The sequence below is a fragment of the Canis lupus genome, chromosome 20 (assembly GCF_003254725.2).
Source record: "Canis lupus dingo isolate Sandy chromosome 20, ASM325472v2, whole genome shotgun sequence".
Taxonomy (NCBI): Eukaryota; Metazoa; Chordata; class Mammalia; order Carnivora; family Canidae; genus Canis; species Canis lupus.
In genome coordinates this window covers 39,990,013-40,003,024 of record NC_064262.1, presented here as the reverse complement: position 1 = coordinate 40,003,024, position 13,012 = coordinate 39,990,013, and the positions used below count along the sequence as shown (strand labels likewise).

The 13,012-nt window shown below is 41.3% G+C and overlaps 1 protein-coding gene across 7 annotated transcripts in view; it reads left to right on the top strand.

The window, feature by feature from the left end:
• The window catches only part of DAG1 (dystroglycan 1), a 71,456-nt gene that overhangs the window by 42,046 nt on the left and 16,398 nt on the right, over window positions 1-13,012 (top strand). For 6 of the 7 annotated variants that reach the window (XM_025455862.3, XM_025455861.3, XM_025455860.3 and 3 more), the window contains exon 2: window positions 7,681-8,063. In XM_025455862.3, coding sequence (XP_025311647.2) covers window positions 7,788-8,063 — 276 coding nt within the window. In that variant the 5' untranslated portion in view covers window positions 7,681-7,787. Of the gene's footprint in view, window positions 1-7,419; window positions 7,561-7,680; window positions 8,064-13,012 lie in introns of those variants that run through there. The other variant, XM_025455864.3, reaches the window with a different exon arrangement.

Here is a 13,012-nt window from a genome sequence, read left to right as displayed (position 1 = left end):
AGGCAGGCGCTAAACCACTGAGCCACCCAGGGATCCCCACTAAGTTGTGATATTAGAGTAATTCCTCTTTTTTTCTTCTTTTTCAAAAAAAAAAAATTTTTTTTTTTGGTTAATGTTTTTTTGCCTTTTCATATAAATTTTATATATCTATCTATTTATTTATTTGGATTTTATTTATTTGAGAGAGAAGGAGAGAGAACACAAGTGGAGAGGAAGGGCACAGGCAGAAGGAGAAGCAGACTCCCTGCTGAGCAGGAAGCCCAATGCAGGACTCAGTCCCAAGACCCTGGGATCATGACCTGAGCTGAAGGCAGACACTTAATCCACTGAGCCACCTAGGCACTCTCCATATAAATTTTAGAATAGTCTTGCCTAACATCTATAAAATTTCTTGCTGGGATTTTGATAGGGATTGTATTGAACCTTACATTAGTTTCCTAGGGCTGCTGTAAAAAATTTCCATGATCTTAGTGGCTTAGAGTAACATAAATTTATTCTCTCTTAGCTCTGGAGACCAGAAGTCCAAAATCAAAGAGTTGGTGTGGCCTCTACTCCCTCTGTGGGCCCCAGGGAGGAATTTATTCCTTGTCTCTACTTTCTGACTGTTGGCATTTCTTGGTTTGTGGCCACATCACTTGATTCTTTCTCAATTTTCACATCCCCTTCTTCCTCCCTGGTATATATAATCTCCCTCTGCCTCTCTCTTACAATGACAGATGTGGTTGGATTTAAAGCCCACCTGGGTAATCTCTGTATGTCAAGATTTTTAATTTAATCAATCTGCAAGACTCTTCCTGTAAACTAACATTTACAGATTACATGGTTTGAGACTTTATATCTTTGGATGGCCATAGTTTAGTCTATTAAAAATCTGTAAACAGTTTGGCGAGAACTGACACCTTTACTGTGTTGAGCCTTCCAACCATTAACACAGTATGTCCTTTCGTTTGTTGAGATCCTCTGATTTCTTTCACCAGTGTTGTGTAGTTTTCAGCATATGAATCCTATATGTGTTTTGTTAGATTTACACTAGGTATTCATTTTTTGAGTGATTGAAATGGTATTATATTTTATTTTAAGATTTTATTTATTCATGAGAGACACAGAACGAGAGAGAGAGAGGGGCAGAGACATAGGCAGAAAGAGAAGCAGGCTCCATGCAGGGAGCCCGATGTAGGACTCAGTCCCAGGGTCCCAGGACTCCAGGATGATGCCCTGGGCAGAAGGCAAACACTCAACTGCTGAGCCACGCCAGGCCTCCCAACGGTATTCTCTTTTAAATTTGGTGTCTACTTGTTCATTTCTAGCATGTAGAAATACAAGCTATTTTTGTATGTTTATTTTGTATCCTGTGATCTTCCTTTTTTTTTTTAATTTTTAAAATTTATTTATGATAGTCACACACACACACAGAGAGAGAGAGAGAGGCAAAGACACAGGCAGAGGGAGAAGCAGGCTCCATGCACCGGGAGCCCGACGTGGGATTCGATCCCGGGTCTCCAGGATCACGCCCTGGGCCAAAGGCAGGCGCCAAACCGCTGCGCCACCCAGGGATCCCTTTGTGGGTGTTTTTAAATAACAAATGCAAATTCCTTAGTAGTATTCTTAATAGAAATTTTTTTAAAAATTAAAAAAAATTTTAGAGATTTTATTTATTTATTCATGAGAGACAGAGAGAGAGGAAGAGACATAGGCAGAGGGAGAAGCAGGCTCCCCGCAGGGATCACATCCCCAAATGTGATCTGGGATTCAATCCCTGGACCCAGGATCACACCCTAAGCTGAAGGCAGATGCTCAACTGCTGAGCCACCAAGGTATCCCTAGAAATTGTTTATGTGATACTGGGCGAATTGGTAGCTTGTATTATTTAAGGAATTGGTCTATTTTATTTCGATTTGTTGAATCTTTTTTTTTTTAAGTAATCTTTCTGCCCAATGTGGGACTCAAACTCAGGACCTTGAGATTAAGAGTCACATGATCTACTTGATTGAGCCAGCCTGGTGCCCCTCCTTACTTAACTTTTTTTTTTTTTTAATCTGTGGATCTATAGTGATATCCCCTGTTTAATTCCTGATATTGGTAATTTCTGACTTTTTGTTGTTGTTAGTCTTACTAGAGATTCATCAATTTTACTAATATTTTGAGAGAATCAGGTTTTATTTCCATTGATCTTTCTATTTTTGTTTTCACTTTCATTGATTTCTACTCTGTTTTTCTCCTTGTGCTTGCTTTTGGTTTATTCTGCTTTTTTTTAAGTTTTTTAAAAAAATTTTTTATTTTATTTATTCATGAGAGGCAGAGAGAGAGAAAGAGGCAGAGACACAGGCAGAGGGAGAAGCAGGCTCCATGCAGGGAGCCCAATGCGGGACTCGATCCCGGGTCTCCAGGATCACACCCCAGACCGAAGGCAGCACTAAACCACTGGGCCACCCGGGCTGCCCGTTTTAAGCTTATTTTGATGGGAGCATAAGATTATTGTTTTGAGACTTTTCCTTTTTTTTCTGGTGGATTTAATGCTATAAATTCATTTCTAAGCACTGCTTTAGCTGTGTTCCACAAATTTTAACATACCCCACAAATGTGTGTGGTTTTTTTTTCCACAAATGTGTTTTTATCTTCATTCAGTTTAGTGTAATTTTTTATTTCCTTTGAGACCTCCTCTCTGACCCAAGGATTATTTAGAATGTTGCATGGTTTTTGAGTGTTTGGAGATTTTCCTTTTACCTTCTGTTACTGATTTCTAATTTGATTCCATTGTGTTAGAGGACACATTCAGTATTACTTCATTTAAGTTTTTTAGGGTTTATTTTATGGCCCTAGATATGGTTTATCTGGACCTGTATGTTCCATGGACATTTGAAAAGCATGTATGTTCGGCTGTTGTCATGTGGAGGGCTCTATAAGTGTTAATTAGATCATGTCGATTGATGATATTTTTAAATTCTTTTGTATCCTTGCTAATTCTCTTTCTAGTGCTCTGTCAATTGTTGAAAGCATGGTATTGAAGTTTCCAACTAGAATTGTGGATTTGTTTATTTTTCTTTTTAGTTCTATCAGTTTTTGCTTCACAAATTTTATAGCTTTATTGTTTGGTACATTTAGAATTGTACATTTAAGATTGTTACTGTTGGTAGCTTGGGCCTTCTATCATTATATAATTTCCCTCTTTCTCTGGTAATTTTCTTTGCTCTGATGTCTACTTTATCTGATATTGATATAGCCATTCTTGTTTTCTCTTAATTAATATGTGCATGTTATATCTTTTTTCTGTTCTTTTATTTTCCACCTATCCTTGTCATCTCGGTATTGACATCTATTGACTATCTTTAAATTCAGTTTGAGATCTTCCTTGTTCTTGGTATGAAGAGTGATTTTTCTTTTTTTTGAAAGGAGGAGAAAGAGGGAGAGAGAGCCAACAAGCACATGCATGCACACACCCCGAGGGCAGAGGGAGAGGGAGAGAGAATGCTAAGTGGGCTCCACAACTAGTGGGGAACCCGATGTGGGGCTCAGTTGCAAACCCTGAGATCATGACTTGAGCTGAAACAAAAAGTTGGATACCTAGCCATCTGATCCACCCAGGTGCCCTTGATGAGTGGTTTTTGATTAAAACCTGAACAATTTTTCTTTTGTCCTGAAACTCTGATTCTGTTTTACCTGGCGTTTTCTGATACTCTGGCAGGGGAAGGAGAAGGGAGGTACTGCCTGATTCCTGGGAAGTAAAGGTAGAAGGTTCCTTACTCAACCTTTTTTTTGTTTTTTTAATTGAAGTATAATTAACATACAATATTCTATCAGTCTCAGGAGGACAATATAGTGACTCAGTAGTTCTATACATTCCTCTGTGCTCACCATGATAAACATAGTCACCATCTGTCATCAAACGTTATTACAGTATTATTGACTATATTTCCTATGCTGTACTTCTTATCTCCATGACTTATTTTATTTTATTTAATATTTATTTATTTATTTATTTATTTATTTATTTATTTATTTATTTATTTATTTATTTATGATAGACATAGAGAGAGAGAGGCAGAGACACAGGCAGAGGGAGAAGCAGGCTCCATGCTGGGAGCCCGACGCGGGACTCGATCCCGGGACCCCAGGACTGCGCCCCGGGCCAAAGGCAGGCGCCAAACCGCTAAGCCACCCAGGGATCCCCTGACTTATTTATTTTATAACTGAAAGTCTATACTTTTTTTTTTTTTTTTTGAGATTTATTTATTTGAGAGAGAGAGCAAGAGAGCAGTGTGAGTGGCGGGTGGAGGTACAGGGAGAAGGAGAGAAGCAAGACTCCCTGCTCAGAGTGAACCCCAATTCAATGCTTGATCTCAGGACCCCTGAGATCATGACCTGAGCTGAAATCAAGAGTCAGAGGCTTAATCTGCTGAGCCACCCAAGTGCCCCATGTTGTATCCTTTAATCACCTATATCTATTTTATCCATCCCCCTAACCCACTTCTCCTCTGGCAAGTACTAGTTTATTCTCTGTATTTAAGAATCTGCTTTTTTTGTTTGTTTGCCTCACTCAGTCTTTTTTGACACCTGAAGCCTGATGAAGTCTGTTAACTGCTGGCTAGGCATGGGAATTCTAGTTCCCTGGGCCTCTTTACCTTGAGCAGTGATAAAAATTCTGATACTAGTCCTCCTCTGACACCATTCCTGCAGTGGGAGATACTCCTTGTTACTGTTTGAGTGGGCATAGATATCTAGGTTTGGTTTCCACTGACACCAAGGGAGGGACTAGAGGAGTAGGAGAGATGGTGCATTGTTACTGGCCAGTGGGGATAAAAGTCCCAGCTCCCTACTTGGCCTTCTCTGATACCACTCCAGTGGGGATATTAGGGAGCCTTGTTACAGCCTCATGAGGGTGGAAGTCTAAGGCTCTCCATTGGCCTTTGCTGGCATGGGTGGGAGTGGGGCCATAGTTTTTTCTGTGGTGTTTGGCTAGAATAGAGCTGTTATTGTCTAAATGTTTTCTGTCTTGCTAGGCTACCCCGTTCCTGCTCCTTTGGCTAAAGAGAACAGACTTTTGTTGGGACTCTTTTTTGTGTCATCTGTTGGCATTTCTGGGTTGCCAGCTTCTTCAGCTCCAAATCTGGAATGTATGAGGCAAAAAGAAAACCCAGGGAACTCACTACTGTGTCTTTCCTTGAGTCCTGAGGTCCCTCACTGGTCTGCTGCCTTCTTTTGACTTTTTTGAGTCTCATGTTTATTTTATATATGATGTCTAGGATTTTTTTGTTGTATTTACTGGGAAACTGATGGAAAAATATATCTACCTTATCTTCTTAGAAGTGGAAGTCCAGTTGTTTTTTCCTTTTATGCTTTATTTTTTGATGTCTTCTTTAAAAAAAAAATATTCATGAGAGGCACACAGAGGCAGAGGGAGAAGCAGGCTGATTTTGTATATAGATGGCCATTGGTCCTGGCACCTTTGAACAGCTCCTTTGCAAGCTGATTTTGGGCTCTCCCTCAGGTTCCACAGTCCACTTCTATTCTGTTGGTGTAATGCTGCTTATATACAGTAGCTTTATGATAAGCCTTTGTTTGGTAACCTAGGATTCCTAACCGTCACAATTATTTTACTTGGGTTTTGGCTGTCTCATGAATTTTAGTTCAAAAACAAAATAGGAACAGGTTTGGCAGAATCGATAGCAAAACAAAACACCAAAACCCAACCGGGTTAAAATTGGCTTGGATTTGCATTGACTTTACCGTACACTGCCCACTTCAGTGACCTGTTTTTTTAAGCCATATTATTTACTTTGCATTACCCCAGTCAAAAAATATGTGGCCCCTCAGCAGCTTAGCTCAGCATAGGGCTCCTTTTCTAGAATGGGAAATTGCTTGTGATGACTATGGTCACCTTGTGGACACCCAGCAAGTTCCACAATACATCTGTGTGTCTGTCAGCCTCAGGGCAGATGTTCTGAGAGGCCTGCATTGAAGAAAATGAAGGGTATGAGGGACAATGTGCAGGGTTCTAATCTCTCTTTTGGGGATGTGAAGCAAGAGATGCCAAGTAAGTTTTGTTCACTGGCACTGAGTTTGCAAATACATGTTTAATAAATGAGTCCTGTGATTAATGCTTGGGGTGTGAGGAGTGGGCAGTTGCTGAACTTGTCTGTGCAAATACTTGATTTTTTAGTCTCATCAAATGTATCATTTCTTGTTTTTTTTTTTGTGGGGGTGGGGGGATAGAGGGAGGAGAGAATCTTAAGCAGGCTCCATGCCCATTGTGCAGATACAGGGCTCGATCTCAAAACCCTAGAATCAGGGACGCCTGGGTGGCTCAGCGGTTGAGCACCTGCCTTTAGCTCAGGGCATGATCCCAGGACCCTGGGATCAAGTCCCGCATCGGGCTCCCTGCATGGAGCCTGCTTCTCCCTCTGCCTGTGTTTCTACCTCTCTCTTTCTCTCTGTGTGTGTGTCTCTCATGAATAAATAAAATAAAATCTTAAAAAAAAACAAACAAACCCTAAGATCATGACGTGTGTTGAAATCAAGAGTTGGACAACTTAACTGATGCTTAACCAAGCCACCCTAAAGGCATTGTTTTAAGACTTAATAATTTTTATATGAGCCATATTGCTTGATCTCTCTATATACAAACATTTTCCTCCCTTGAAACATTTCAAAGTGAATTGCAGAGATTTTAATACTTCATCCCTAAATCCTTCAAAATTAAAGACTGTCTCTTATAGAACCATACCACTATCATTTCACCTAAGAGCCTTTGGCTCAGGTCAGAATCCCAGGGTTCTGGGATCAAGCTCTCCGCTTGGTGGGGAGCCTGCTTCTCCCTCTCCCTCTTCCTCTGCTGTTCCCCCTTCTTGTGCTCTCTCTGGCAGATCAATCAATCAATCAATCTTAAAAAAAAAAAATAAAAGAAAATTAACAATAAATCCAATATCCAGCCCAGAGACAAAATTCCCCAATTACTCCTTTTGGAGCTGGGCTTATGTGTTTTTTTTTTAATTTTTATGTTAAGTAAATCCATCCAGTCAAGACACGCACGCTACATCTAGATACTATCTCTAAGTCTAGAACACAAGGATACCCTCTTTGTGTTTAGGGGTATCAGCATTTAGATAGATGAGGCCAGTTATCTTGTAGAAGGCCCCACATTCTAGATTTGTCTGATTGTGTCTTCATGACTTCTGTGTTTACTGTAAACTCTGAGTTGGGTGTAGAGCAGCACTGCCCAACAGCAATATAATGAGAGCCACACGTGTGATTTAATATTTTCTGGCAGCCACATGAAAAAATAAAAATAAGGGAATTAATTTCAGTAATGTATTTTATTTAACACATTTCTTTATTTGTCATTTGTTAGTATGCATTATTTACTTAACATTTTATTTAATATATTTTATGTCCAAAATAATATCGTTTCAATATGTAATCAATAGAAAGTATTGAGATATCTTACATTCCTTTTTTATGCCAACTTTCCAAAATCCAGTGCGTTTTTAACACTTAATGGGCCTGCCACATTTCTAGTGCTCGATGGCCACATTTAGCTGGTGCCTCTGTCCTGGACAGCACAGGGTAAGACTTGATCCAACTCAGTGTAGATGTTCTTGTCAATATTCAGGGTAGTAACTACTTGTGTACAACTGGAAATCATGGGGTTTGCTAAAGTCTGAGTCTACTCTTCTTCTTTTTCAGGCCCTGGGATGGAGCAGGTGTACAGAGGGTGAGGACCCAGCTCTGGGACCACATCACTTGCCTCCTTTCTTGGTGAGACTGTCTGGCTAGAGCAGACTCAGGCCGGAATGAGGATGTCTGCGGGCCTTTCGCTACTGCTCCCCCTCTGGGGGAGGACCTTTCTCCTTCTGCTCTCTGTGGCCATGGCTCAGTCCCATTGGCCTTCAGAGGCTGGCAGGGACTGGGAGAACCAGCTCGAGGCATCCATGCACTCAGTGCTCTCAGACCTTCACGAGGCTGTTCCCACAGTGGTGGGTATTCCTGATGGCATAGCTGTCGTTGGGCGCTCATTTCGAGTGACCATTCCCATGGATTTAATTGCCTCCAATGGAGAACTCGTCAAGGTGAGACTGGATATAAAGCTTATGTGAATGAGGAAGAATTCTCATCTGCTTTGTTGTTTTTTGTTTTTTTGTTTTTTGTGTTTTTTTTTTAGTTTTCCATTCTAAGTTCCAGCAATTCTGAGCTCAATTCTTCTAGGACCTGTGCAGTTACCTTAAGAGAAGGACAACCACCAAAATACTCACAAGAGGGTCCCCAGATATCTCCGAATAGCATCCTAAACTTTTATTTCTGCTTCCATTTTTGAAGGCGTTACCATTAAAAAGCCTTTAACATCTGTAGTTTGAAAGATTGGTCATTGGATTAGGATTTGATAGAAGGGCTTATGTGTAGGAAAAGATCTTTCATTAACCATGGTATTAAATCCAAGAAATACAGAACTTTAAAAAAGGATTTGAACCTATTTTTATAAAATAAAGTATAAATAAATATTGGAGTTTTGCTATCATTTGGTGTTGTATGTTTACTAATGTATTTGATCACTTTAGAACCAGAATTAGTACCCAGACTTCAGCCTTGCCCCATCTCCTTTGGAGAAGCAATCCAGAGAGACGCATGTAACAAAAGAGTATCTTTATCTTGGCTGACCCAGGTTGGAAATCAGGCAAAATATGAAGCTTTTGTGTCAAGAAGCACCATCCCTTTGTCTGGGATTGTGGGTCCTTGGAATTTCCCCTGGATCCTGAGTGAGTTTGCACAGTGGCCACATGATGACTAGGGTGTACCCCTCTAGTTATGAACATCTCTTTTTCATAGAGGGCCAGATAGTAAATATTTTAGGCTTTGCAGGCCATGTGGTTTCTGTTGCAATTCCTCAGCTCTGCCAGTATAGTGTAAAACTAGTCATAGATAATATATAAATGAATGGGCATGAGCATGTTCCAATAAAACTTACGGATACTAAAACTGAAATTTGAATTTCATGTATTTTCACATGTCAAAAGATACTTTTTTTTTCTCAATAATTTTAATATGCAAAAACCATTTTTAGCTAATGGGCCATACAAAAACAGGTGGTAGGCCACATCTGGCTCATGGTCATAGTTGTCCTATAGCATTCTTCCCCCAGAGGTGTGGCTTGACAATGAACTGAAAATATTTCAAGATTTATACTTTGTTATGGTAATTTTTATATCTCTTTTGCCTTTAGACTTCAACATAGACCTAGTGTTCTGGTTATCTGTTGGTCTGTTTAAACCACCAAAAGTTAGTGTTTTAAAACTACCAGTTTGTGGGTTGCCTAGGTGGCTTAGTGGTTGAGCGTCTGCCTTTGGCTCAGGGCGTGGTCCCAGAGTCCTGGGATCAAGTCCCACATCAGGCTCTGCTTGAGGAGCCTGCTTCTCCCTTTGCCTGTGTCTGCCTCTCTCTGTGTGTGTCTCTCATGAACAAATAAATTAAAATCTTAAAAAAAATACTACCAGATTGTTTTGCTCACAGTTTTGTGGCCAGGAATTCAGAGAGTCAAAGCTCATCTGGAAACCTCATTTCTGCTTCATGACACTGGCTAGAATGGCTTATCTGGGACTAGAGGATCTGCTTCCAAGATGGCTCATTCATGGGTGGCAATTTGGTGTTGCCTGTTGACAGGGAGCTTAGCTGAGGTGTTGGTCAGAGTCCTTGGTTATTCTCCATGTAGACCTTTCCGTGGGTTGCTTAGATTTCCCCACAGCATAATAGCTGGGTTCTAAGATTGGGTATTCCAAGAAACAGGAAGTGGAAGCTGCTAGTCTTTAAGGCCTGACTTGATGACTTGTATAGCAGCATTTCATTGTACTCATTGGTCAAAACTTTCTCCTCTCAGACCCATAGTCCCCAGGTATCTAGATTAGAGATGGTCACAAATGCTCTGCCTTTCTTCCCACAGAGGTGGCTCTATGATGCTTTCCCTTGAATCTTGGTGGACTCATTCTTTACCTGTACCTTCTTTGTGCTCCCTTCATTCTCCCTGTTGGCACCCTTCTCTTTAGGTCATGGCTTGTTCTCAGGGTGGCCTTCTGAGCTCAGAGGTGGTCATATTCTAAAGATCCTGGCTTACTTCCACAGAGCTCGTTCTAGCTTACAAATGATTTCCATATAATTTTCATAATGCCCCACCAAGCCAAGTTGCTAGTCTGACCATAAGAAAAAGAAGAATGGCAGTTTTGGAAGTACAGTCCTTGTCCAGCTTTACGTTTGATCTTCTGAATATCCAAACCCTGTAGTGGTTACCCTTGTTCCAGTGGTCATTGGAATGTTTTACATAGATTAGTTTTGACGAGAGGTGCCTTGAATCAATACAGTGAGCTGAGTATTTTCTTTTCTGTATCTGGCAGAGAAATATTTAACAGGCTTATTCACCAGGGGAGTAAAGAGATTTTACTGGGAAAACAGGATTTTATCTGAGCACATTTATCTGTAGAGAGCAGACCATTTAGTAGCTGAGCAGCCTGTTGAAAAACAGATGAAAATGTGTGACTCTTCGTTCCAGATAATCTTACCATCAGGGTTGTGTGGGATGGAAAATCAGATCAGAAACCCTGACTTCATCTCTGGAGTTTTGATTTCCCTATATGTGAAACAGGATTGATAAATCTTTATATAAAAAAAGTTGTTTTCTTTTTTCTCATTATAATAATGATATATAGATGTGTATTGTAGAAAAGGGAGAAAGGAAAATCTCTTGTGGTTCTTACCACTCAGGGTGAACTCTTTTTTTTTTTTTTTTTTTAATTTTTATTTATTTATGATAGTTACAGAGAGAGAGAGAGGCAGAGACACAGGCAGAGAGAGGGAGAAGCAGGCTCCATGCACCGGGAGCCCGATGTGGGATTCGATCCTGGGTCTCCGGGATCACGCCCTGGGCCAAAGGCAGGCGCCAAACCGCTGCGCCACCCAGGGATCCCAGGGTGAACTCTTCTATCACTTTTCTGTGTTCATGTGTCCGTATCACACATAGGCAGACATCTTAGACCTAGAATCATACTGGCCATATATTTTTTTAAATTTTGTAAGCTTTAATTTTGTTCTTGTTATTTATTAACAGTTTATTTATTCATTAACAGTCCGTTTAACATCTGACTCTTGATTGGTGCTCAGGTCATGATATCAGGACTGTGAGATTGAGCCCCACATTGGGCTCTGCTCAGTAGGGAGTCTGCTTCTTTCCCTCTCTCTCTGCCTCACTCCCTGCTGGTCTCTCTGTCTGTCTCTCTCTCAAATAAATAAATCTTTTTTTTTTTTAAGATTTATATATTGGGGCACCTGGGTGGCTCAGTTGGTTGAGTGTCTGACATTTAATTTTGGCTCAGGGGGGAACCCTGGGTGGCGCAGCGGTTTGGCGCCTGCCTTTGGCCCAGGGCGCGATCCTGGAGACCCGGGATCGAATCCCACGTCGGGCTCCCAGTGCATGGAGCCTGCTTCTCCCTCTGCCTGTGTCTCTGCCTCATTCTCTCTCTCTCTCTGTGACTATCACAAATAAATAAAAATTAAAAAAAAAATTAACTTTAATTTTGGCTCAGGTCATGGTCTCTGATCTTGGGATTGAGCCCCATGTCAGAGTCCATGTTTGGCGGGGAGTCTGCTTGGGGATTCTCTCCCTCTGCCCCTCCTCCAGCTTCTGCACATACTTTCTCTCAGATAAATAAGTAAAAAAAAAAACAAAAACAAAATTTATCTGAGAGAGCAGGGGTGGGGAGAGGCAGAGGGAGAGGCAGAGGGAGAGGGAGAAGATCTCAAGCAGACTCCCCACTAAGCTCAGAGCTGATGCAGGGCTCGATCCCATGATCCTGAGATCATTACCTGACCTGAAATCAGGAGTTGGAGGCTTAAGCAACTGAGCCACCCAGGTGCTCCCATCCTGGACATATTTTAAACCTACTTTTTTTTTTTTAAAGGTTTATTTATATATTTTAGAGAGAGCATGTGCAGGGGCAGAGGGAAAGGGAGAGAGAACCCCAAGCAGATTCCTCACTGATGGCAGAGCCTGACACCAGGCTCGATCTCATGACCTTGAGATCATAACTGGAAACAAAACCAAGAATCAGATGCTCAACCGACTGGCCACACAGGCAACCCTAAACCTACCTTTTAAAATTAACTATAGCTTGAGTTTTTTCCTCATGGTCATTAAGTATTCTTTGGGAATATAACTTAATGACTTGCCTGATATTCTTATATATGTGAGGGATAGTTCAGATCTTGGTCCCAAGGAGTGTTGTTGAGGTGACTTCAAATGGTATCCATCACTACTACTACCATCATCCAAACTACCACTTACTTGCCTCTTCCCAGGCTCCCTCTCTCTGTTCTTGACTCCTCAGACTTCCACACGGAGGGAAGAGATGTCCTTATCTTGGTAAAGCTGAAATCTGCTAACACCTCCCCTTCTCCCAGTTGTTACTGAGCTGCACTTAGGATCAAGTCCCATGCGATCTGGCCCCTGGACTTTCCTTTCTCCCCTTTCCCTTTGCATGTCATGCCGCAGCCACACTGTCCTCTTTCTTACCCCAGGAACATGCCAAGCTCAGGGTCCACCCTGGCCTCTGACACCCACTTTCTTCTATTGGCCTGGATCCTGTCACCTCTTTCAGGCTCATCTTGAGTCCTTCCCCTACATCCTGATGAAAGGAGCTTTCCCATAAAACCTTATGTTATCTTCTTAGCAAATTTCTATGCTTGAAATTCTTGTTTTCTATTAGTTTTTATGGTTGACTCCCATCACATAGTAGCTCCTCAGATGTTTATGGGCTGGCAGAGGGAATGAGGACCCTTTCAGGATCCCTATAAACCTGCTTTGGATTGTCAAAGCCTATGAGACTAAGCTTGTCCGAGCCTCATGTAGGGTTCCTAGGTGAGGGTTGGTTTTCTAGCCATTTTGGACATGGCTGAGTTGCCTGATAAAGGTTCACAGGCAGAGCATAGCCCTGTCCTGAGATCTGGTGAGATTTGATAGTGTGGTTGTCCTTCTTGCTGT